The 26,191-nt window shown below is 49.8% G+C and overlaps 1 protein-coding gene across 7 annotated transcripts in view; it reads right to left on the reverse strand.

Moving 5' to 3' along the window:
* Positions 1-26,191, reverse strand: part of AK8 (adenylate kinase 8) — a 136,253-nt gene that overhangs the window by 70,372 nt on the left and 39,690 nt on the right. For 5 of the 7 annotated variants that reach the window (XM_061433962.1, XM_061433960.1, XM_061433965.1 and 2 more), the window contains 5 exons: positions 14,219-14,300; positions 13,602-13,673; positions 12,923-13,123; positions 8,698-8,829; positions 1,015-1,104 (listed from right to left, as the gene is read on the reverse strand). In XM_061433962.1, the coding sequence (XP_061289946.1) occupies positions 1,015-1,104; positions 8,698-8,829; positions 12,923-13,123; positions 13,602-13,673; positions 14,219-14,300 (577 nt within the window). Of the gene's footprint in view, positions 1-1,014; positions 1,105-8,697; positions 8,830-12,922; positions 13,124-13,601; positions 13,674-14,218; positions 14,301-23,586; positions 23,734-26,191 lie in introns of those variants that run through there. The other 2 variants (XM_061433966.1, XM_061433961.1) reach the window with 2 other exon arrangements.

Here is a 26,191-nt window from a genome sequence, read left to right on the forward strand (position 1 = left end):
ACAGACTCGCCTGCCCAGATCATCGGGTCTCCCTCCTCTGATCGCCGCGCCCGGGGGATCCCTTTCTGCCCGCCTCACTGGAACTTCACCACGGGGTCCAGGACACCTTAAGGAGGGCCTGGGGAGAGCCAGGCCAGGTCGTCCTCCCCAGGCGGACCCTCAGAGTGGGGATCAGGAGCGAGCAGCCTGTTCAGAAGCGGCAGGAGGAGAAAGGAGCACTGGGCAGTGAGGGTGTCCAGCCAATGTGCGCACTGACTGTCTCCACGGCCCCCTCCTCCTGGGTCAGCCTTCTTCATAATAAGTGCCTGTTCATAGCAGACGTGATGACTCGCTTATGCTCACCGCACAGAGAAGCTACATACAGCCCTTTACACAAGGATGGGAGATGTGGGCGAGGAAAACACACTGCCCCGGGGAGGAGCCCAGAGTGAGCCGGCATGCCTGTGGCCTGAGCACCTTGTCCCTTCTCTGGGGCTCATTTGTGAACTCAGGGAAATGCAGAGAACGGGCTTGGATTGAGGACACGCTTTTGGAGCTTAGGTCACAGAGGGGGTCTGCAAAGATGATCTGGTCCAGCCTCCCCTGAGGACCCATGGCCGGTCAGTCCTCAGGTCTGCAAGGCTGTCTGAGCCTCCTGGCTTCTGACTGCTGACCAGATCAGAATCTTGGCCCCTGGTGTTTTGGGACAGGAGGTGGAAAAGAAGTGGGCAGCTCTGGGCCTCTCCTGGCTCCTAGCTTTAAGTGACAGCGAGCATTCTTGAGAAAGAGGGCCACTTCACACATTCAGTGAAAGGCATTACGTTCACAGATTTTGCCCCCCAGCTCACCATTGCTTGGAAGCCAGGACGACCAGCTGGGGGGAAAAACCAGAGCCTTTGCCTCCCAGAAAGCCTGGTTTCCATTTCCTGGTGGTCTTTCCCAGTTGGGAGCCCCCAGATGCCCTGAGAGCCTCACACAGAACAGTCTCTCTCCACAGCCTGGAAGGTTCTGGGAGTCACGGCCAGCAAGGCCTACCTGCTATCTCCTTCTCGAAAAATGGCTGGATCAAATCGCTGTATTTGGACTTGTCCGCCACGGCTTCTTTGAGCAGTTGCCCACAGCAGACTAGAGGAGAGAGGAGCAGAAAGAAGCCCGTTAAATTTTAAATAGAAGGAAGAATGAGAAGAAAAAACAAAATGAAGACCCAGTACTGCCTGCTGGGGGGGAAAAAAAGGTCACTGAAAAAAATATAAAAGGGTTTTCTGAGTGTGGGCGTGTGTCCAAGTGAAAGGAAGTATCAAAAAGGAATTGGAAATAAAAAAGAAGCCGAGGAAGGATGCTGTGGAATGAAAAAGAATGCATTTGGTGAAGGACATATTCGAAATGGACGGCGTGGAGAAGACGTGACAAGGAGTGTCACCACCAGAGAAGGACCCGCAGGGCCTCGGCGGCTCCGGGGAGTACAGCCCGTGGCCCCGGGGGGTGTTGGGGGTGGACACACTCTGGCAGAGAACCATGCGGACCAGTGTGATGTCCACGTTCACGCTGTTATCACTCAGCGTGGGTGGGGACCCTAGAGTTTGCATGGCCCCCGTGATGACGAGTCCACAGACACGATCAGGCTGTACAACAAAGGGACGCACAGGTGCCTTTCTGCCACGAGCAACCGCTGTGTCTCTAGACCCCTGGGGCCAACACACAGGGCATGCCCGTCACCAAGCGTGGGAGGAATAAACACAGCTGCCCTCTCCTCGGCTATGAAAACCTTGGCAGCCAGCGCCGGAAGGGTCCAGCCACGGTTTCATGAGTTGTTAATAGCACAGTCTTAGTTTTCTTAACTTTAAAGCTAAGGACTTGACCTCCTACGTTGAAGAAATTGAAATCCTAAAGTTAAGTGGATAAGGTTAATGTTGAGGATGACGACCACAAAAGACGGATTCCTCTGAATGACATGTCAAATTCTGTGTAGCAGCAGCGACCATGTGCAGAGTGGCTGCGGCTTCGCTCGCTAATGAGGAGTAATAAAGGCAACCGAGACCTTTCCCTACGTGAAGCGCTGCTGCAGTCATGCTTGGTATTATCCAGCCCTCAGGCTAACTGCAGCCTTTTAGGTAAGGAGAGGCGCTGTGTACTGTCCTAGGTCACCAGCCAGTGAGTGGAAGAGCTGGGATTCAAACTCAGGTCTATGTGACACCAAAACCAGGCTGAGCCTCCAGTTCTGACCAGGAGGGAGGAGCAGGCATCCTGTTTCCCTTCTGTCATAAAAAGCCATAAAACTAAACAAAAGCTATGAGGCAACTCTTTTCAGGCACTTGGTCAGCAGACACGTGGGGCTGTGATCCTTGAGAAAGGAAACACACCGAGCGGGACTCACTCACCCTGGATTTCGACCTACAGGGACCACCCATTCCATGGCTAGGGAGAAGTGGGCCCCAGACATGGCAGGGGGACACAGCGCTGGAGTCTGGGGCCTCAAGGCAGCTGGACTTTGTAGGACACAACAATGGGTGGGGCTGCGGGGGCAGGCCTAGGAACCTGCAGGAGCGTTCCCTGAGGTCACTGATCAGTGCCAGACTGCAAGTGTATCGGGCAGGCTCCACGGGGCCTGGGGGAGAAAGGCCACAGGGTAGCTGGGAACTGCCTGGGGGTCCACACGGCGCAAGATGAGGCCGGCCTCTGATGGCCAGGGTCAGAGACCTCGCTCAGCCCCGCAGACCCACGCTTCCCTCCAGGAGGGCCGTGCTTCAGGTGTAAGGATGCACAGCCCCCAGAGGAAGCACACCTCGTCCCACCTGATGGGAGCGTGCTAAGTCGCTTCAGTCGTGTCTGACTCCTTGCGACCCTGTGTGCTGTGGCCCTCCAGGCTCCTCTGTCCATGGGATTCTCCAGGCAAGAACAGTGGAGTGAGTTGCCATGCTCGCCTCCTGGGGATCTTCCCAACCCAGGGATTGAACTCGTGTCTCTTACATGTCCTGCATTAGCAGAAGGGTTCTTTACCACCAGTGCCACCTGGGAAGCCCAATCCCACCTTAACAAAGACTAAAACTAAGCCTCAATGAGGTCAAGCTGATCCTCCAGGAAACTAACTGCCTGTTGGAACTCAGCTCTTTTTCACATGATATTCTCAAAGCAGGACCACACAATCGAGACTCTCAAGAACGTGAGAACCACAATGTCCAGGATATAATAAAAAAAAAAAAATGCTTGAGATTAAAAACAACAACAAAAACAACAAACAAACAAAAACTACCAGGAAATGTGACCCTGCACGGAGAGACCACAGGCCAGAGCGTCACAGGTCAGGAGGTCACACGGACGTCGGTATTTGCACTAAGAACTATAAAATGGCTGTTATATGTTTAAACTTGAAAAGATAATTAAAATGAATGAAAATATGTGGAATCTCAGCAGAGAAATGGAAACTATAAAAAAGCACCAGATGGAATTTCCAGAACTGGCAAATACAATAGTCTTAGATGGAAAACATCACTGAAGAAGCTGCAGTCAGTGAAGCTGAAGACATGAAAACAGGCACTAGACAGCATTCACATTGAAGCAAAGAGAAGGTGTGGAGGGGACTGGGGGAGAAAAGAATAAAATTTCAGAGAGCTGGAAGGCAAGAGCAAACAGTTTAACATACATGTAACTAGAGTTCCAAAAGGAGGAGAGAGAGGGAGGGAGGGATGGGGAGAGAGAGGGAATATTTGCAAAAATAATGGGAGAAAATTTTCAAAATTTGATAAAAAGTATCAACCTGTAGATCCAAGCAAAAAAAAACCACAAAATAAACCGCACCTTGATACATTATAGTTAAATTTTTTAAAACCAAACAGAAAATATTAGAAGCAACTAGGAGTGGGTGAGATGCTTTATACATATAGGAGAACAAAGATAAAAAATAATCTCTGAGTTCTCATCAGAAGCAATGCAACGAAATGCGTCAATGCAACAATGAAGTATCTTTAAAGTGCTAAGAGGGGGGAAAAGCCTGTCAACATAGATTTCTATATGCAGCAAAAACATCCTTCAAGAACGAAGGTGAGATAAAGACATTTTCAGACAGATGAAAGCTGAACTTCACCAGCAGACTTGCACTACAAGATATGTTAAAGGAAGTTCTTTGGGCTGAAAGAAAATGATATATCAGATGGAGACTTGGATCTAAACAAAGGATCCAAGAGAAGTGCTGATATCGAGTATATATAAAAGCCCTTTCCTCCTGTCTCTTGACTTAAAAAAAAAATGCCTCTTTAAAGCAAAAATAATTACAATATACTGTAGGGTTGGTGACATAGGTAGGAGTAAAATGTGTGGCTACAGTAACATGAAGAAGCAGAGCAAGGCGAACGGAAAGACTGCTGCCGGGCTCTCCTGCTCCCCACGAAGAGGTGCTGCCTTAATTCAAGACAGACTGACGGATGGTGTGTAACCCCTAGAGCAACCACAAATTAGACGAGGCAAGGAGATACAGCAAGAAAGGCAATGGAGGAAATAACGTGGATTACTAGAAAATGTTTTTGACCAATCCAAAAGCAGGCAGGAAAGGAAGAGCAAAGAACAAGGCCTTCCCTGGTGGTCTGGTGGTTAAGGGTCCGCCTGCCGATACAGAGGACGTGGGTTAGAGGCCTGGTCCGGGAGGACCCCACATGCTGCAGGGCGACTAAACCCGTGCACACGTCCTGAGCCCAGGCTCTGGAGCCCTCAGGCCACAGCTAGAGACGCTCACAGGCAGCAATGAAGACCTAGCACAGCCAAAAAAAAAAAACAAAAAACCACCACACAAATAGAAGACAAAAAATCAGAATGGTGGACTTGAAACCAACCATATAAAAAAATCACCTTAAAGGGAAACAGACTAAACACTTCAATTAAAAGGCAGGAAATGTCAGGCTGAATTTTTTTTTTAAAGCAACTATGTGTTGTCTACAAGACACATATTTAGAATATAAGACACGGATAGTTCAAAAAAAGAAAGAATAGAGGTTATACTTATCAGACAAAGTGGGCTTGGAGAAAATGAGTATTACTGGAGAGGCAGAGGAGTGCTTCCTAGCCATAAGGGGAGATTGCACCAAGAGGCCACGCTGCCTTGTGCACACACAGCTTCAGATTTCAGTACGCAAGGACCAGCAGAGAGAGAGAGAAACCTGCAGGCAGAGCTGGAGCTTTCAACGCACCTCTCTCAGCTACTGACATAATAAGCAGAGAGAAGTCATTAAGGACGCGGAAGAAACGATAACACTATCAGACACCTCAGCCTCACTGACTTTCTTAAAGCACAATATTCAACAAAACCAGTGTATATATTCTTCTCAAGTGCACATGTATTTCACCAATATAGACATGTGCTGGGCCATAAAAAAAGTCTCAATAAATATCCAAGGGCTGAAATCATATAGGGAATGTTCTTTGACCTCAAGAAAATTAAAGAAATAAAAAACAGTCTGGGAAATTCCCAAATATTTGGACAGTGAGCAGTATACTTCTAAATAATGCATGGGTCAAAAAAAAACAAAAACAAAAAACCGCAAAGGAGATTAGAAAATACTTTGAACTGAATGATAAAACACAGCATATTAAAATTTTGTGAGATGTAACCAAAGTTGTGTTTAGAGATAACTGTGTAACATTAAGTGCTTATACTGGGAAAAGTGAAAGTGCTAAGTTGCTCATTTTGTCCGACTCTCTGCAACCCACAGGCTTCTCTGTCTGTGGAATCCTCCAGGCAAGAATACGGGAGTGGGTTGCCACCTCCCCTGGAGAAGGGGCGCTTCCCAACCTAGGGATCAAACCCGGGTTTCCTGTATTGCTTTGCACGCATTGTTTTCCCATCTGAGCCACCAGGGAAGGCCCACTTATACTAGGAAAGAATGGTTTAAAACCCCTGCCTGTAGCCACCTCACTCTACAATGTTCTAAGACAATACTGCAACAGTATCCTCTCCCTAGAGGGTGGAAGCTCTGAGGCTTCAGACATGTGTGACCTGGGGCTGTGCTGGGATAAGCCCCGCCACCTCGCCTCATTCCTCCCCTCTCCCAGCTCAGCAGAGCCCACCTCCAGCCTTAAGTGCCTCTTCTTATTTCTGCGCTTTCCCTATCTCTGAACCAAATAAAATGCACTGCATATCACAGGCATGCAGTGAGTAAAATTAATAGTATTTTAATATAAGTCTTGGGACTTCCCTGGTGGTTCAGTGGTTAAGACTCTGAGTTCCCCATGCGGGGGGCACAGGTTCAATCCCTGATCAAGGAACTTAAGATCCCACATGCTACTCACTGTGGCCCCCCCTAAAAAAAACTTCATGGTTGTTTCTGGTTAGAAAATCCATGCTCAGCGCAGGAAAAAAAATTCAGGATTGTGTAACACATCACTCTACAGAGATAACCAGTTTGGTACCTGGGTGTTCCTTCAGACGTTTTCTGAGCACAGACTAACACACTTCTCTGAACAAAGATGAGAGCATCCCCTCAGCTCTATCGAGTGACTTTGCTTTCCAATCCACTCCCAGGTAACAACACTTCAGGGACTTGGAGTCACTTTACAGGTTTCTTTTTAAAGCTGCCCACAGCTTACTTAACTAGCCCTATTACGAACAGTCTGGGGTCACCTTTATGTTTCATCACGCATCCTTCACATCTCTTGTTGAGTATCTGGGGGAGTGTTGCAGCAGAATAAAGTCCTAGGCGTGAAATCACCGGGCCAAAGGATGAGCACGGGTCATATGTTAATCAGCAGTGGCCTTTATCTCACAAAAGGTTGTGCCTGTTTATATTCTCGCCAGCTATAGACAGGAGTCTTTCAATAAACCTTGTGGGAGTGAATGTGGCTTGTTCTGGGATGTTTTCCCACAAGTGAGAGGATCATAAATGTGAAAACCCAAGGCAGGGGATGGCGGTGGGGGGCCTCTGGGGGCAGAGCCGGCAGTTCCTGGAGCTCTGGGTGCAGACACGTCTCGGCAGAGAGACCCCACCCGACAGCTCAGCGCTTGCCTCTGCCAACCACAGGTCCCCTATAACTAGCTTTACTGAAATCTCACGACGTCTTGGGTTTCTCAAAAACACCTTTGAGAAATGTGAACTTTGAATCGGTCTCCAAATGCTCAGTTATTGAAACGAGCCCCAAATGACTCTTCTGCTACCAAGCAAAAACCAGCGTGAGTTTTTCTATTTTCTGTTTGGAAAACTCTAGGCGAATCTGATTTCTTTACGAAAACAATTTAAATTAAACAACACTTTTCTTGAACGAGCCTGTCCGCATAAACCAGCTTTGGCCCAGTGACAATTATCTAAATTGCTTTGCACGATATTAAGGTGTCACTTTAGTGGTTTTCAGACCCTCCCGCTGCCATTAAGGCTCTTCTCACTTCTCACATTAAGGCTCTTGTCACGTGTCTTCACCTACCAAGAAGCGCAGGTGCGTAAATAAACCTGTGGGTGTGGCCACAAGTAGAGTGGGACCCATTCTTTACAAAGAACTCATCCCGAATGGCAGCTGGAATTCTAGTCTTACAGTATTCTTAAGAGGTAAACGCAGAAGGAGAAGGAATTATTTGAATAATTATAACTATTTGAATATAATTTGAATATAATTCAAATAATTATAATTATTTGAATAATTATAATTTTGTTTTTTAAAACAAAACTTGGATACAAGAAAAGCATACCTTTTATCGTAAAGTATCCAGACTATTTTTCCATGCTAACCAAAATGGAATACTGCTATTTAGTCATTTTACTAAAACACTCACACAGCTATTACTATTTTTCCATCCTTATCAGAATGAGCATTCAGTTCTCCACCTTCAACTTTTGTCACTGATTCCTGGCTGGGAATCTCAGTGGCTTTGGGATTTTAAGTTGGAGACCTAACTGAAAAGCATTTTTTATTCAAAACTCGAGCCTTCTAGGGTGGCATGTATATATTTGTGTGTCGGTATATATGTATATCTGTATGGTGTGCATGTGTCATTTGGGGCCATAAGCGTGCAGATTTATACATTTGGGGTGCAGGTCTCACGTTGCCTGAGTAAATAAAGTAGAGGCTACTGCGGCTTCCACAGCATTTGAAGTGGGAGGGGGTCAGTGCCTCCCACCCCCTCCCTTGCAGTGTGTCTCCTACAAGCATCCTTTCTAGCCCTTTATCCTCCTGAAACCTGACTGGCATCTAAGACCACCTGGGACCACTCCAGGAAAGACCTGGAGAACTGATTTCAATATTTTCTCTCCTCCTGGTAAAATATTTATTGAAACTGTGCTGAGCAAGAAGCCTTCCTCTGGTTCAGAAATTGTCTGCCTGTAAGCACGCTGACCTGGGTTGGGGGAACCAAATGAGACTGGAGAAAATAAATAAACAGCAGGTCCACATTATACAAGAACTCCGGCTTTGAGGGGGATGGCGGGCGAGGGGGGAGGCGGGGGCGCCTCTGGGGGCAGAGCACAGAAAAGCCACTGAGCCAAAGGACATGAAAGATGAGGACCAGAAAAAGGCCAGCGCTTTGGGCTGCCGACGTGTTTTTATTGGCTAATGTTTTCATGGCCGTGTTCTTTAGGAGGCAAAAAACCTTATCCCTGCAAAGATGGATTAACTGGAAACTGTTCGGAGCAGACAGCAAGAAAGAGAAGTGATGCCGATCTCTCACTGCTCCCATGACACGGGAGGGCCCGGGAGAGCAGGACGCTGTGGAAGGTTCTAGAAGCTGGGCGGCACCAGGGCACTCACCATTGATGAGGCCGTATTTCTGGGCCAGAAGGGCGGCCTGCAGGCTTTTCCCGCTGCCCACAGGCCCGCAAAGCAGCACCCTTGGGGTGAACGGGGCATTGGATCGATGGCTCGTTTGGACGTAGGTCAGAGCTGGAACGAGAGGAGGGCAGGATGATAAACCAGGCTCCTGGAGAAAGGGGGCCAGCTCCCAACACCTCTGCGTGGGCTCTTTTAGCAACAGTAATTATTTCTCTGTTTTCAGCCCCGGGGAAACCCTCTGGGCATCTGCCAGGTGACCACAGGGTGAAGCTGCAGGGAAGGAGTTACCCCTCAGGCCTGGGCACCAAGGCGGGAGGGGACAACGAGAGGCATAGAGGCCGCCCTCGGAGCACACCGTCCCGGGATTCCTAACTCAGCACGGGGTCAGCGCTGTCCTCGCGCTGGTGAGGGCTGGTCCTGGGACACAGAAAACACACTCAATATTGGTCTAGGGGACTTCTCTGGGGGTCCAGTAATTAAAGGTCCACGCTTCCACTGGAGGTAGGGTGTGGGTTCAATCCCTGGTCAGGGAAAGAAGATCCTGCATGCCATCCAGCATGGATGGCCAAAAAAAAATGTGCTGAGGTGTTTCTCAATTGAATGAAGGCTGAGCTTCAGCCTGAGGCCCTGGGACCAGGCCGACCTCCTAGAGTCAGACACAAGCTTTGATAAATGCGTCAGGCCATGCAGGGGCCTGGCACACGGGGGACTTCTAAAGGCCTCCGGAATTGGTGGAGAATAAATTGCAGCCTCACTCCAGTGACACCAACTTTGTTGCAAGTCTCCAAAGAGGCCGCGATCAAACAGGTCCTGGCGTGGGGAGATGGAGGCCTGGCCCGGGGTGCCCTGGTATTTGAGGAACAAAGACTCAGGGGGACAGGGGCGAGGTGCCTGCACCAGGGGGGGCACTGGATGCCAAAAGCTACTGAACATCAAACCAGGTCGCCTCCCAGTCGAGCATGGAGGGGGCACCACAGCAAGCTGGGCAGGCTGCTAAAGGGCAGCCACTCAGCACCTGGGGGGGGGGGCGGGGGACAGCCCACATGCTGAGGCCGAGGGTGGGTACCTCCACCTCAGTCCCCCTTGCATCAAAAGGGGTCTCCCTCCCCAACCCCGCCTCCTGCCAGGGACCCAGACCATCCCCAGCAGGTGCCAGGGTTCCTGCAGGCAGCATGTTGAGTCAGCCCCTCACCCGGGATGGAACCATCAGAAGACAGGAAGGGGTCCCAGGGCACCGCCCTGACACCTGGGACAGGTGGGCAGGGTCTGCCAAGCTCATGCTCCTGACATCTAGGGCGTTCCCTGGCCCCTGCCCACCAGGTGTCGGTAGCACGCCCCCTAGTGGTGACAACCGCAAATGCCTCCCTCCAAACATCCCCAGGCGGGGAAGGGGACAAAATTGGAACCTAGTGGGGTGTGTTCACCCGGCAAATTTTGAAGTTTCAGACCTTTGCGGGATTTTTTTTTTTAAGGGGAAAACCCAGCTTCTTGGTCTCTTTACACAGCCTCCCAGGAAGCTGGGCGGGGGTGGGGGAGCTGCGGGATTTTTTTTGATTGGAAGGTTCATTAGGGATACTACGATTCCTCTCTGTCTTGGAACTAAAGGCACAGGTAGGTTACCAGACCTTCATGGTTAAGATGGCAATCTGCCAAGCTAAATTCTCTGCGGGCCTTGTCTGATCTGATCCAGGCACCATCCCCCAAGGGAGGTGCTTTTCTTGTCTGCATTTTGCAGACTTGGCAGGGCTGGGGCCACTCTCCCAAGCCCACTGCCAGGGGTAACACTTTCCACCAGCGAGACCAACCCGGGAGACAGAGATTCCAGCAAGGCTGTCTTTATCCTCAGACCTTCCAGGAGCCAGCCCATCTGAAGAGCACAAATACTACAGCCAAAGAAGCCTGCTTACAAATGATGCTTAATTTACAGTAAATAACTAAGTTAATTAGAAGTAATGATCCCCCAGACAGTCTCAACATCTAATTATTCTTTTTAAAAATATGTGGTTGCTGGATGCACTGCAGAGAGATTAAAAAAAACAACACAGAGAGAATTCTGCATTCCAATTTTCAATTTATCTCTCTGCATTATTAATTAATAATAATTAATATTCAGATGCTCACATTTTTATTTACAATTCCAGGCATGAATTCTTTATGAACGATCATATGAACTTTTAAATTTAATTAAGTAATTTGGAAGTAATTAATGTGTAAATTCAGAGTCATGGCATAAGATAAATGTTGTGGTTGTTTATCTTCGGAGTGCAGTGTTTGCTACTAAAGACCCTTTCAAGATGCAAAATCACTGGAAATTTACAAGGCGTCTGTAAGCCTGGCATTTTTCAAAGTAGCATCACCCTGCAGACATCCCCCCTCGTCCACTGACTCCCCATTGGAGATCGAGGCTGTGCCACTCTCTGCTCTCCTGGTAAAGCAGAGACATCCACTGGCAGATGGGGGCTGGCGGTACTAGGGAGCCCAGAACCACCTCCCCCTCAAAACTAAAAGTCTCTGGAAGAGATTTAAGAGGATATACCAAAAAAGGGCATTGTAAACTGTCAAGTGTCTTAAAACCCCTGCAGTGGTATTTTTATCTTCCCAGGCACCCAGCATCACGCAGAAGGGCTGACTGGGTGTGAAGCTCAGCAAGACTTTTTTGAAAAACCAGGGGAATTCCTGGACTGTCCAGTGGTTGGGACCCTGTGTTTTCACTGCTGAGGGCTGGGGTTCAATCCCTGGTCAGGATACTAGGATCCCCCCAAGCCACACGGTGCAGCTGAAAAAAATAAAATAAATAAAAGGAAAAACTAAATTAAAAATAAAAAATGATTATGCAGCTGCCTTCAGTTCAGTTCAGTTCAGTCGCTCAGTCGTGTCCGACTCTTTGCGACCCCATGGACTGCAGCACGCCAGGCCTCCCTGTCCATCACCAACTCCTGGAGCTTGCTCAAACTCATATCCATCGAGTCGGTGATGCCATCCAACCATCTCATCCTCTGTCATCCCCTTCTCCTCCTGCCTTCAATCTTTCCCAGCATCAGGGTCTTTTCCAATGAGCCAGTTCTTCGCATCAGGTGGCCAAAGGATTGGAGTTTCAGCTTCAGCATCAGTCCTTCCAATGAACATTCAGGACTGATTTCCTTTAGGAGGGACTGGTTAGATCTCCTTGCTGTCCAAGGGACTCGCAAGGGCTGCTTTGGGGGAGAATTATTCTAATTTCCTTGTCTTTCAGGACTGGGTGTTGAATCATGATGACAGCAGTGCCTGACACTGAGCCGTCCCTCTGCACCAGCTCCTGGGCTCACGGCTTCGATGCCTGCTTCGCAGGACCTCACGCAGCGCAGCCTCACCTAAGCCTGTGAGGAAGGATCCATCTTTGTGCCCATTTTTGCAATGACAAAACTGAGGCCCAGAGAGATTATGAGAGTTGCCACAGATGGCACAGCTGATGTGTGGTGGGGCTGAGGCTCGCTCACATGTCGCCTGGCCCTGAGGTCTCAGTGGTCAGACCCCCGGTCCCCAAACAGGCCCGTTTCAGCACTTTCTGGGAAGCTGCTGTGAACACCTGCTACTGCCCCTGAGGCAGGCGTGCCCGCGGGGCTGCCCCCGCTTCCCCGACGGGCTCAGGACGCCTGCTGGCGCTTCTGTTGTTGTTTTCTTGTGGTGCTGGTGGGTTTAGTTTGTATGTTTGTTTATTTAATTTTTATACATTTTCTTTTTCTCCTTGATCCTCAGAGCAAGATTTCTTCTTTTTTCTTTTAAAGACTTTTTATGTGAACCTTTTAAAAACATGTATTTATGTATTTATTAAATATTCACTTATTTAATTTGGCTGCTCCAGGTCGTAGTTGCAGCGTGTGGGATCTAGTTCCCTGCCCAGGGATCAAACCCGGGCCCCCTGCACTGGAGGGCAAAGTCCCGACCACTAGACCACCAGGGATGTCCCAGGGCAAGGCTGCGCGCTCCTTGCCCTCCCACCCCATCCCCGCCTCTCCTCGCGCCACTGTCAAGTCCGATGACCACTCAGGGTGTAGAGTATTAGCCCAGGGTCTCTGAGGGGGACGCTCTTGGCAACCCCACGCTTGTTTCTGGGCAGGGATCCTGGGCCACCCACAACTTGACTCCCCCGCTCCCAGGCACACCCCGGACGCTGCCCAATGAAGTGACACGGGACGAGACGAGTGGAGGGGCCGTCTGGGTTTACCCTGGTAGAAGACATCCACGCAGGGCTGGTCGGCGCTGATGACCTTCAGGATCTTGGGGTACGAGGGGAGGATCCTGACGATGTTCCTGTGATACTCGAGCAGCTTCCGAGCCGTCTCCCCCTCGAAGATGCCTGCAGGCACCATCAGTCGGTTCTGGATTTCCGACTCGGGGGGCCAGTCGAAGGTGGTGTGATAGATCTCTGCCGGAGAGAGGGGCGCAGCAGTTAGAGTCACCCGCCCGTGCTGGAAGCACAGCCTGCAGGTCCCAGGGACGCCTGTCCGCCCCCCGGGTCCGCCCACCCCAAGGGTGGCTTCAGCCTGCTCCCCCGTTGCTGCTAGTAACAAACTCATGAGGGTGCTGGGGCGAGGGGAAGGGCGGCGCTGGCCTCCCGAGTGCTCGCTCTGTGCCAGGCACCTGCCCGCAGGCTCTCAGCCTTCTCACGGGGAGCGGGTCACAAGGCAGGGCTTGGGGCTCTCAGCCTCAAGTCCAGGTGAGAACACCAAGCCTCACACACTGGGCAGCCCCTCCCACGTCCCACGGCTAGAAGCAGGCAGGGACCTCGGTCTGTCTGCTGCCCAAGCTGAGAGGGGTGCTCAGTGAGGGGTGGGGGCTGTGATTAGGATCTGAGACCTCTGAGATCCCACAGGGCAGGCGGACACAGGAGGAGACTGCCATACCTCCAGTCTGAGGGTCGATCCTCTTCCCCAAGTTTCTCTCAATCAGGACGGTGTCTGGAGCGCTCAGCACGACTGGGCAGAGAAGGAAAGAAGCCAAACCAGACACAGTGGGCAGCAGGACACTAAAACACCCACCACCTCCACACCCATCAACCCCTTAAGAGAGAGGTCAGAACACAGACATGGAATCTCAGGACAGAGGTCATCCATGCACGAACACTGCCTGCTCACCGCCTTCAGGGCCACCAATAACTGTGACATCCCTGTACAGAAGGCTTTTGCCACACTTGGGATTATTTCCTATAGAGAGCTTCTCAGTGGTTTCCAGCTTCCAGTGGTTTCTCAGAGTTTCCCATGGTTGAGATGGGGGCTTCCTGAAACAGGGAATCCCCAGGGTCAGAGCAAGACCCCAGGTTCCTCAGCACAAGCCCCGAGTGCATTTAGCTCTTGGAGAACTCGGCTGAGCGGTCCTCCTGGTTCCTGCCGAGTCACAGGCCCATCAACCCCTCTGCTGGATGGTGGCCCTGGGCTGAGGGTGGGCACTGAGGACCGCTGACACAGCACAGGCTGGGCGCTCACTCTCAGGGTCTGCAGCTCTGGTGGGCGGGGCTACTCACTGACGTGTCTTGGGGAGATGCCAAGGGTCTGGATCGTCAGAGCCTGCTCCCGCGTCTCGGGGATGCCGTCCAGAATCCAGCCCTAGAAAGAGGATGTGTAAAGAGGCTCACCTATGTTTACTTTTTCAGATTGGTGGGGGGTAGTTATTATAAAAAGAATATTGAGGCTTCCCTGGTTGGTCCAGTGGCTAAGACCCTGTGTTCCCAATGCAGGGGACCCAGGATCCATCCCCGGTCAGGAAACTAAGATCCTACATGCCAACAACTAAAAACCCACAGGCTGCCACAAAGACCCAGCACATCCAAATAAATAAAGAATAAAAATTTTTTAAAAAGGAATATCATATCATACCTTTCTAGAAAAACTGGAACTTCTAAGATAAGAAAAAATAAATGTTTCTGATAGCTGCATCAACCTTACTTAACAATCCCTCTCATAATGTCACATTCCCTTCTGAACCTGATGTTTGTGATGATAGTCACAACATAGAGATTTTCTGTCCTGACTTTTTGTTTCCATCCCACATTATAACCACACTGCATTTTCTTTTCACGTTGACCCACCTCTTCACTGGCCATATAACGTCCCACCGGTGAGCGGTCTCACTTACTGAACCACGCTCCGTGACTGGACATTTCCCCCACTGACCATTCACACTATTATAACACTGTAAGGGACGTCTTTGTGTGTGGCTCTTTCCACATTTTGGATTATTTCCCAAAGACAGCTTCTCAGATGTGAGAGGCAAGGAACCATCAGGGGCAAAACAAAAGCCCACGAGTCCTGGATGAACAGAGCATTAGGAGGCCTGAGTCCAGGTTTCTGTTCCTGGTGAATTTGTTTTAGGGCTGAACTTCCTCAGGCACCTTCTTGGATCAGCTGGGGAGCCGGTTTAGATTTATTTTCATGAACCTTTCGGTCCGATTGTGAGGGTTACACACGAGTACTGCACACGATGTGGAAAACACTACAGGGTGGAAACAATAATGCTTGTCGCTGACTGACACCATCAACCCGCAACTAGCCACTGTTAACACTTTGGTGCATCTCCTGCCAGGCTTCACAGACGGATATCTTTTTTTTCTGGTTAGGGGTGGGGAAGGCAGTAGAGGGAGAAAAATCACACTGTACATACTATTTTGTAATCTGTTCTTTTCATATAGTGAGAACACTTCATGCGCACTTTCCCACATCACAGAATTCTCCTCTCCTGGGAGTTTTTGCAGCTGCCAAGCATTGCATGAATTGACCTGCCAAATGCTAATGAACCACATACTGCTGCTCATTTAGTTTCATTCCACTACTTTAAAAAAAGGAAACAAAGCCATTTATTAGGGACTTTCTAGTGGTCCAGTAGTTAAGACTCCAGCTTCCACTGCAGCGGGTGCAGGCTCTCAATCCCTGGTCGGGGAACTAAGATCCCACATGCATTTTGGTATGCACCCCTCCCCTCAAAAAAAAAAAAAAAACCCTGATAAATTTCTAAAAGTTGATACCTTCTTTTATCATTTTTGATACATTTTGCCACACCAAGCTACAAACTTGCCCATCAGTTTCTGAACCCAATGGTGGATCACCTGTTTAGTGTCCCTGCATCTTGGTCACTGTAAGGCTCTATCTCAGGGAAAATCTGTCCAGCAAGATAGCATAGTGTTGCTGTTTTAATTTGCATCTCTTTGAGCACTAATGAGGTTCAATATTTTTTCCATGTGTGCACTGGTTATTTGAAATTGCACTTTTCCAAAATGCCCATTCATGTCATCTATTCACTCTGCCCTTGGGGTTTTATCCTCTTATTTGTTCACAAGAGCTCTTTACATATTAAGAATATTAACTTATTTTGGCAACTGCTACCAGACACTCCTTGAGACAAACAAAGCGACCAACATTTTCCACAGTTTGGCTTTGGCCTTTTAATTTTGCGTGTGTGTTTTTTAACACATAAGTTTATGGCCAAATCAATCAGTGCTGTTTTCTTCAGATTCTGGTGTTGAGTGGATGTATAAAAAGGCCCTTGTCACTGTAAAAGCTGGTAAATATTCACCTGCATTTAAACTGTGTTCTCTTAACAGTTTAATTCTTTACCCTGAAATAGTATATTTAATAGAGCCAGATTTTTTTTTTTTTTCAAAAATGATGTGGGCCTGACCTGACCATTTTTATGTGGATTTCCATCTATCCCAGGGTCATCTGTGAAACAGCCTGTCCTCTTCCCTCTGTTGGTTTAGTCGCTGAGTCATGTCTGACTCTTGTGACCCCATGGGTAGCTGGCCAGGCTCCTCTGTCCATGCGATTTTCCAGGCAAGAATACTAGAGTGGGTTGCCATTTCCTTCTCCAGGGGATCTTCCAGACCCAGGAATTGAACCTGGGTCTCCTGCATTGCCAGTGGATTCTTTACCAACTGAGCTGCAAGGGAAGCCCCTCTTCCCTCTAAATAGAAAAAAATTTTAACACAGTCTACATGTCGGTGTGATGTTGGTTCTGACATCTTTCTACCTGTAGACTGTTGTGTCAGACTCACACTGTTTAAATTACTGCTGTTTTATAATTTATTGTTCTATCTAGTAGGAGATGCTCCTCCTTCATTTTCTTTCTTTTTTTTTTTACATTTGTTCCTCCAGGTAAACAGAAGACTATTTTGTTAAGTTCCAAAAATATAAATTCTACAAGGTTGGGAATGACATTAAATATAGAGATTAATTTATGGAGGATGGACATTTTTACAATATCACGTCAAAACATCTTCCTGGGAATTCCCTGGTAGTACAGTGGTTATGACGCAGCTCTCTACCTGACAGGGCTCCAGGTTCGATTCCTGGGCAAGGAACTAAGATTCTGTAAGTCACGTGACAAAAAAAATATATCTTCCCATTTGTTTATGTTGTTTTTCTCTTTTTTTGATGTCCCCCAATAATATTCACATTAAACAATTTCTAGAGTCTTTTCAAGTCCCTTGAGCCTAGAGTTATACATGTGTCTCAGTTGCTCAGTCGTATCCGGGTCTTATGACCCCATGGACTGTAGCCCGCCAGACCTCTCTGTCCATGGGATTTCCCAGGCAAGAACACTGGAATGGGTTGCCATTTCCTTCTCCAGGGGATCTTCTTTACCACTGAGCCACCTGGGAAGCCCTCACATATCTACTATTTAATGCCCTCAACTTGATGGTCAGATAAAGCAAGATTTGGAAGGGTGAAATAAAGCCACTGATTATCTCAGGTCTGCCTTCCTTTCGGGGAGGTACAGTAAAAAAGCATAGCTTTATTCATTTACCAGGCAAGGGGGGACATAGCGTGCTCCTGCCCCAAAAAACTGGGTCCCCCTTAGATCTCCATTCTGCGGTGAGAGGTGTCAGGCAACCCCAAGCAGCTGCTCAGGTTTCTGAGGCTGGCTCCCAGAAGGGGGCTCCCCCCTGCCATAGGCCCCGCCCTCTCAACAATGATAAGAACTTGGTTGCTTTAAGGTCAGAGATGGACTAATGGGATAAACTCAGACTCAAGGTCACTTGTAACTCATAACACCTGATGTATAGAACACCACGCGGTTGAGGGCAAGTCATGTCTTTCTTTAAAAAAAGGGGACAGGGTCACATTTTTTCAATATTGAAATGTTTAGGCTCCAGTAGCCTCAACTGACAGTTAAAAAAAAAAAAAGCTAAACAAATTTACAGAGTGCAGAGTGTTGGAAAAATCAGGCACACTTTCATTAATTTCTTAAATTATGCAGGAGAACACGCAGCCACGGAGGCCCTGGATTCTAGAACTAATGAAGCAAAAGTGAAAAAAAAAAAAATAGAAACCAAGATTTTTAACAGCCTTTTGCTCCCTCAAGTCCTTGTTATAGCCAGCCAAGTGTTGGCTGCAGCTCTTAAAAAAAGCAAACACCTACGTATGTGTGCACCCTACAGGAACCAGGAGGTGTGGGGTCTGAAACCCGCCCCTTCAACTTACGGTTCTGAAAGCCGAACCCAAATGTTCTGAACTTTGGCTACTTTCAGACCCCTTCATTTTTACCGTATCTGGAAGGGAGGGAGCTGGAGCCCACTGACCACTTCTTCTAGGACTGGGGCGGGTAATTCTGTTTCAAATCCCGGTTTTGAAGCTGAAAGGAGGGTGGAACTCCGCCTTCGCTCAGCACCGAGAAAGACCTCCGCTTTTAATATTGCATTACTGAGCAATCATTATAATCTCACCCATAAATTTGCAGCTGATATCAGTATGTGGTCCAAAGCTTTTAGAACTATTCAGGGAAACAGCTCTCGCCGACTGGAGAAAGCGGGCCTTCCAATTACACAGGGAAAGTGCAGCAAAGTGAGGAACATCTTCCTAATTAGCTGGCCTCGCTCGTGCGTCATCCTGGTGCGGACGTGACATTTAAGGAGGGAGAAGGCGGGGCGGGGTGGGGGGGGCGCTCGAAGCGAATCCCAGGCCACCTTGGCTCTCCGGGTCTACGCTTCCAGACTCAGGGAGATGGTCCAATCACCCAAGGTGCAAAGAAACGAGGTCCCTGGGGGACACACCTCCTTCCCCTTCCCCATCATCCTTACATCTCAGCATTCAGATCTCAGCCTGCACGCTGCTTCCTCAGAAAGGCCTTCTCTGAGGAGCCAGTCTTAAGGAGTCACCCAGTCACTCTATCACATCATGTGTTGACCTCTTAAGGTGGCACCCACACCCTGCTAGTCCCAGCCTCAGCTCACCTGGGAAGGAAGGCTACAATGACCCAGGCCTCTACATCAGGGAGTGTGGCTCGTGGAGCATCCTCGAGATGGAAGCCCCAGGCTTCGTGCCTGGAAAAGACCTTTCCCAGCACTCTTCCCCGCTCGCTGCTTTTTAAAGCCACACATTCATGCGGCTGTGCCAGGTCTTAGCTGCTGCATGGAGGTCTTCCATCTTTGTTGCAGCACGTGGGGCCTTCAGTTGCGGCACATGGCGATTTTACTTGTGGCACGTGAACCCTCAGGATGTGTTATGTGGCGGCTAGTTCCCTGACCAGGGGTCAAACTCGGGGGTGTGGGGGGAGCGCAGAGTCTTAGCCACTGGACCACCAGGGAAGTCCCCCAGAGCTCCTCCCTTTGTAGAGGTTATTTGCAACTGCCCGGTGGCAAACGGAGCACACTTTCGAGGGGAAACAGCAATTCTGGTTGAGAGCAAGCTACTGGCCGCAAATTCTGGCAAAGCAGGAAGTCATCCATCAGTCAGCAGCATCCGCACCCCGCCGTGATGGGATGCTGGTGAGCTGCGTCGTGAGGGTCGTGGGTCTGACTTCCAGGAGCGGCTGGATGCCGAGGTAGCAGTCAGTCCCTAATTAGAATACGTTATCCGTCTTCCTGACACTTCAGTGAAATGTCTATTCTGCTGCTCCGGAGCCGCAGCTTTGTTCCAAGCAGGCTAATTGATATTCCGAGGCCTTCGCTCGCCATACCCCTGTGGCTCGCTTCTGTTTTATCACACATCAAAAAGGCCGTATGCTCAGGGCACTCCTGCTCCGGCACAGAGCTGGAGGTCTGCACAGCTGCGTGGGGTTCGGTATCAGAGGAGGGACAAGCACCGAGCAGATGTCACAGATGGAAAAAAAAAAAAAAAGGGAAAGCAAAGCAGCCCGCCAGCCCAGGGAATGTGGCGGGGGGCCCCCGCAGAGCGTGGCCCACTCTGTGTGAACACTGGCCTCTCCTGCCCTTCTGACTATTATTAAAGTGCAATTAGCAACTTCACACCACAGGACTCTTGCCCTCTGAGCCCTTGGCTTGTTTGATGCGGTGCTTTTGTCTCCTCCTCTCTTCTCCAAAGACCAGAGTAGGGGCGCTCCCCTGGGTTCTCCAGAGGACACCCTGATTCCTGCTCCCAGCTCTGACTGCAGGCTCTGGAGGCTCTATCCTAGGGGTTCCCTGGAGCCGGAGGCCGATTTGTCAAGTCCCAGGGAGGCAATCTGAGGCTGAAGGTTTGTGTCTGATCAATCAGATCACTCAGCTCAAAGTCTGAATCGGGGACATGTTACAAGATGCCTCGTAGGCCTGCCACCTCCCTCACTTTTTTCTGGTGAAATGTTGTACAGTTTCCCCACTGTCTAGAAGAGGGCGGAAAGGAGATTTTGATCAGCCAGAAAAGAAATGCATATTAAAAGATCCAGTTTGGGAAACTGATGTGTTTCAAGACAACTGGTGAGAAAGATGAGAGTATTTTGATGGTTACAAAAAAGTTGACATGACGTTGAGCCAGTATTGGTTCCTCTGGTTCAGACAGAAACATGCCAATCTTAGCCTGCCATGGCATCTTAGGACGGCTTCCATATTCAACTCATCTGAGAGATGACTAGCGGGAAGTTCGACTTTGAAGTTTAATCTCAAACAATAGGCAACGCCTGCCGGTGCCCCTGACTGGCACACCCTGCAGCGAGCGGGCTGCTCTGGAACTCGCCTGCTCGCTGGCTTGGCAGCCCCACGAGGCTCTGCCCAGCCGTCTTCAGTGCCTGTGTTCAGACAGGCTGAGGCGTGTGGGAGAGGTGTTTCCAAGTAACCGATGGAGCCGGGTTCCACCTATCTTGGCAAATCAGTGACACATGCCTGATGGTTTTCTAAACAAACACGAATCTGGGAAAATCCATACTCCTGGGTCCCGCTGGTTAAAAGCCACTGATCTCCAGGGTGTCGAAATTCGGTAAAACACAGATGTGAATGCTTAAGAGGTTTTTGTTATTGTTGTTGTTCAGTCGCTAAGCCGTTTCTGACTCTGCAACCCCGTGGACTGCAGCACGCGAGGCTCCTCTGTTCTCCACTGTCTGCTGGAGTTTGCTCAGATACATGTCCACTGAGTCAGTAATGCTATCTAACCATCTCAGCCTCTGTCGTCCCCTTCTCCTTTTGCCTACAGTCTTTCCCAGCATCAGGGTCTTTTCCAATGAGTCAGTTCTTCATGTCAGGTGGCCAAAGTCAGCTTCAGCTTCAGCATCAGTCCTTCCAAAGAATATTCAGGGCTGATTTCCTTTAGGATGGACTGGTTTGATCTCCCTGCTGTCCAAGGGGCTCTCAAGAGTCTTCTCCAGGGGTTTGGTTTTTTGTTGTTGTTGTTGTTCCCAAATAGCTAAAAAATGTTTTAAAATCAAATTCACATAAAAACGGACCAGTTCCACCGCAGCTCCTCACCTGGGAGGATGCTGAGATGACCCACTGCAGAGAAACTTGCTTTGCTGAATCACGTTTAGTTTCCGGGTTCAGACACAGTGGGCAGTGGTTGAAAGCACAAAAAGTGGCTACCTCGACACCGTCCAGTTAACGGGTCTGTTCCTTCCAAACCCTTTAGAGCCTGCCTGTGGTGTAGACTCGTCTCTTCAGAAATAAGATGAGCCCATCAGGATGTCAGTTTACTGTTGTGCTGAAGAGCAGAGCCTCGGGAATCAGCCTCTACCACTGCTAGCCATGACTTTCAACACCTCTGGGCCTTGCTCTCCTTCTCTGCAAAATGGGGACGCTAACAACCGTCTACCCCACAGCTGCCGGGATGACTAAATGAGGAGTACAGCCAGACAAACAATGAGAAAACAAGCACGGTGCCTGGCGATGAAGAAACAGCCCAGGCTGCTAACTGGTTTTATTACTGTCATTATAATTCTGACCAAGACGAATTCTGTTCTTTCCCTCTACCCCCTTTCAAGAAGGCATCCCACTTAGGACTGTAGAAATTAATATAAAGAATTCATTTAAAAAGACAGTCTCAGGGATTTCCCTGGTGGTCCAGTGGTTAAGAATCCGCCTTGCAATGCGGGGGATTCACGTTTGATCCCTGGGCCAGGAGCAAGGATCCCACACTCCGCTGGGCAAGTAAGCCCGCATGCACCGCAGCTAGAGAAAGCCTGTCTGCCACAACAGAGACCCGCAGAGCCAAAATAATAAAGTAAAATAAATGAAAAGGCAATCTCTTGGAAAGAGCACTAACTGGCGTTCTGGATATGAACTGAGAAAAGCTTTCTAATTAACGAAGACTTGGGAAAAACACGTTTCGCTGAAAGTGAGGGAGTCTAGTGGACTGTGGCCTAGTGCAGACCCGCTCCCGGTGATCTGTTTGCCAGAGACTGACTGGGGGCCGCCCAGGGGAGCTTGCACCCCTGAAATCACAGTCAGGAGCCAACATGTGGGAAACAAGCCTGAGGGCCCCTTCATTCTCCTGTCCATCCATCCATTCACCCACTAGCACATTTATCCATGCTGTGTGCAGAACACTGTGTTTTCATACCAAAAAGTTCAGAAGCCCTTGGTTGGAGGGCTTATCCGCTAGGCAGCCCTGGGGGTGATCGGTCACTCGTTCATTCAACTACCTACCCCCAAATCTGGCTGACCCAACTCTGGTCACATAGGGCTCTTTTCTAATTGGTTGTGGACTGTGCAAGGCACTGAATATCACCTATAAATTAAGAGGATTGGAAGAGGTAACTTCTAGCAAAGACAATTATGGTTTAACAAAGACATTTTGAGAGTAAACAGCCCGCTGTTCATAATTACGCAGGGAAAAAGGCATCAACCAGGAAGAGGGACTGTCCTGCCTCTGAGGGTCTTTGCACATGAAAACATCATAATTTACTTGCAACCCTGCAGACTGATTCTCCTATGAAATTCTGCCAGCTCCCCAAAATCATGAAAAGAAGAGGGAAACCCCCACCAGGCAGTGGGGGCAGAGCTTGGTGGGGGTTTACATTTACCAGGTCTGATCAACACCTGAAATGACTCCTCTCCCAGGGCATTCCAAAGGGCACCCTGAAGGTCGAGTGCTGGGTCCAAGCTGGGTGTGCGTGTCTGCCTAGAGTCCTGGCTTCGTTCTCAGGAGTTGCAAGCCCAGACTCCACTGACCCCAGGTGGCTCCTCGGACCTCATCTCTCCTTCTCCATTCCAAATCCACTGATGCAGGCGCGGCTCTGAGCCAAGCAGCCAGCCCCTTGATTTCCACTTCCTCCTCGAGCTGCAGCTCCCTCCCCCTTGTCCTGGGACCCCCACACCCACCCTTGGGGCAGGGAAAGCACTGGCCACGGGCTCTAAGCCTGTAGCCTTGTGATCATGAATTACCCAAAACCTGAGTCTCAGTATCCTCGACTGCAAAATGGGGGCAGTCAGACCCTCTAAGAAAAAGTCCCTGCAGTGACTGCGTCGGATTATTAACGAGAAGCGGGATGACCAGCACCCGACCCAGAGCAGGCGCCTTTCTCCCCGCTAAGAACAACCTGTGGTGCAGGATCATGGGCGTTTCCACAAAACAGAGAGGCCAAGTCTCCACGCAGCTGATTACAAGGCTGCCGCTTCAGGCCCGGAGAGGCGGGCAGGACTCTGGCTGACGCTCAGGGCCCACCTCCACCAGGAGCAGCTGTCCCCTCACCCCCTACCTCGGTGGGGGCGGCGCCATGGGTCACTTTCCTCTGTCCCGCGGTCCCTGGCATGTCCGCATCACTTCCTTCAGCAGCTTGGGCTCTTCCCAGCCTCCGGCACCCACCAAGCTTCTCAGGCCCCAGGACGAGGGGGAGAGAGCGCCAGCTCCAAGGGAGGGGTGGGAGTTGAGGGGCTGGCTGCTTGGCTCTGAGCCACGCCTGGATCAGTGGATTTGGAAAGGAGAGAGAGAGAGGCGAGGTCTAAGGAGTCACCTGGGCTCCGTGGACGTCGGCCCTGCCGCCTCTCACTCCCTCCGTCCCAGTCGGCACCTTCTTCCTCAGGCTCAGTGCCCTGGGACATTCACTCTCAACCCACGAGGAAGCCCAGACCACTTTCCACCCTTTCTAAGCTCATCTCAACTCAGGCCCGTGGTCTGCTGCCAGAGACTAGACCCTAGGGTGCTGCTCCAGGAAAAACCCAACCTGACCAAGTGTCGGAAGGAGAATGCGACGGGGCCTACTCCGGAGAATGAGACTTCATCAGTTGAGAGCCTAGTGAATTCCACACAGCCTCAACAAGTCAAAAGCACACTGAAAAACATATGCACACATGCTCTGGTATTCTAACCAATATGTTTATTTATAATTAACATTATAAGTGTGTCCTGTGCTGGGCTCAGTTGTGTTGGACTCTTTGAGACTCATTGGACTGTAGTCCGCCAGGTTCCTCTGTCTGTGGGACTTTTCAGGCAAGAACACTGGAGTGGTTGTCAGTAGTATGTATAATTCAAATTGGAAGTAGTTAATATGTTACAGATTATAGCTAAAAATCAATCATTTTAGTTTCTGCAATTCTTAAAACATGCTCTGAATGACAATGTTGAGCCAGCTGGGACCCCGGACCCGCACTTAACAGCCATAACAATTGATCTGCAAAGCGGGGATAATGCTGACATTATCAGCATCATCGCCCTGGGGTTCAGGGTGAGGTGCCGTGACGAGTGGGAACTGCCGGCCCGAGGTCTGGCTGATGGTAGGTACGGACGGACGATGGCAGCTGGCGCCGTTCCCAGCCTCGGGCACATGCCATGCTTTTCTGGGTTGACCCCTGACCGGAAAACTAAGTCACACCAAGAGCCTGGCACTGGGGAACTGAGGGTGCCCTTTGGTGCCGCCCTCCTGTGGGCCGTTTCCAGCTCTTGGGTGGGGCAGGCCCCCTGCTGCAGCCTCTGGATCCATCATCCAGCCAAGGGCGACATGGCTGGTGGGCCCAAGTCCAGTCCTGTCTCCAGTACCACTAGGCCTCTCCAGCGCTCTCTGGGGCTAGAACATTGGGCTCTGCCCCGCATTGCAGTCATCTCTTCTTCCTCCCCGACGGCAGCGAGAGGGGTCCTGAGAGCGTCAGGACCTGCTGCCCACACAGCACCCGGACACTGCTGCTCAGCGTGCAGACAGGTGGGCCACATGTGCCACCAACAAGCCTGACGTCACACCACAAAGGGCCCAGAAACACCCACAAGCAAGGGACCCACGAGGGGATCCTCACCGGGCTCCACCCGCACCCACCCTGGCCCCCAGAGCCCTGCTGCACAGCGCTGCACGCCAGAAGTTTTCCGAGTGGAGTTCAGACCCGCCCTCGGAGGCCCCGCCATCCTGGCTGCGTGTGGATAAGAGGAACACACAGCCCTGGGCCTCAGCAAAGCTGTGGATCAATAAACCCGCACTCCTCAGAGGCCGTGGGTGACATCTACCAACCCGCGAGCATCAGAACAACGCCAGGAAAATTCTGCGTTCCCTCTGTCAGAGGACGGGAGCCTGGTAATTAATGCCAGCCCAATGACACCGCCAGGAGAAATAAAACAAACAGCGGGTGGTTCTGCAGACCAGAATCGGGCTCCTCCGCTCCGACAGCATTTCAACCATAAAATACGGACTCCCGTTATGGGCAGGGAAGCATAAATCTGAGAGCAAAGAGGAAAAAATAAACAAGACTCTAGAAACCTGCCAAGTAAATTTTAAACTTTTGGTTCCACAGTCAAAAGTATGCAGGACTTCCCTGGTGGTCCGGTGGTGAAGACTTCGCCTTCCAATGCAGGCAACATGAGTTCCATCGCTGGAGGGGGAAGCTAAGATACCACACGCCTCTCGGCCAGAAAACCAAAACATAAAACAGAAGCAACACTACAACAAATTCAGTAAAGACTTTTAAAATGGTCCACATCAAATTAAAAAAAAAAAAACCTTTAAAAAAAGTATGCTCCAGCATCACTTCCTTTCTCATGAAATAACTGAATGTCTCCAGTATATTGAATGAGATTAAAAAGAAGAATCCGCCTACAATGCAGGAGACTCCGGTTTGATTCCTGGGTCGGGAAGATCCCTGGAGAAAGCATAGGCTACCCACTCCAGTATACTTGGGCTTCCCTTGTGGCTCAGCTGGTAAAGAATCCGCCTGCAACGTGGGAAACCTGGGTTCAATCCCTAGGTTGGGAAGATCCCCTGGATAAAGGAAAGGCTACCCACTCCAGTATTCTGGCCTGGAGAATTCCATGGACTGTATAGTCCATGGGGTCACAAAGAGTCGGTCACAACTGAGCAACTTTCACTTTCAAAAAGAAGTTAA

Source organism: Bos javanicus, chromosome 11 (genome assembly GCF_032452875.1).
Source record: "Bos javanicus breed banteng chromosome 11, ARS-OSU_banteng_1.0, whole genome shotgun sequence".
Taxonomy (NCBI): Eukaryota; Metazoa; Chordata; class Mammalia; order Artiodactyla; family Bovidae; genus Bos; species Bos javanicus.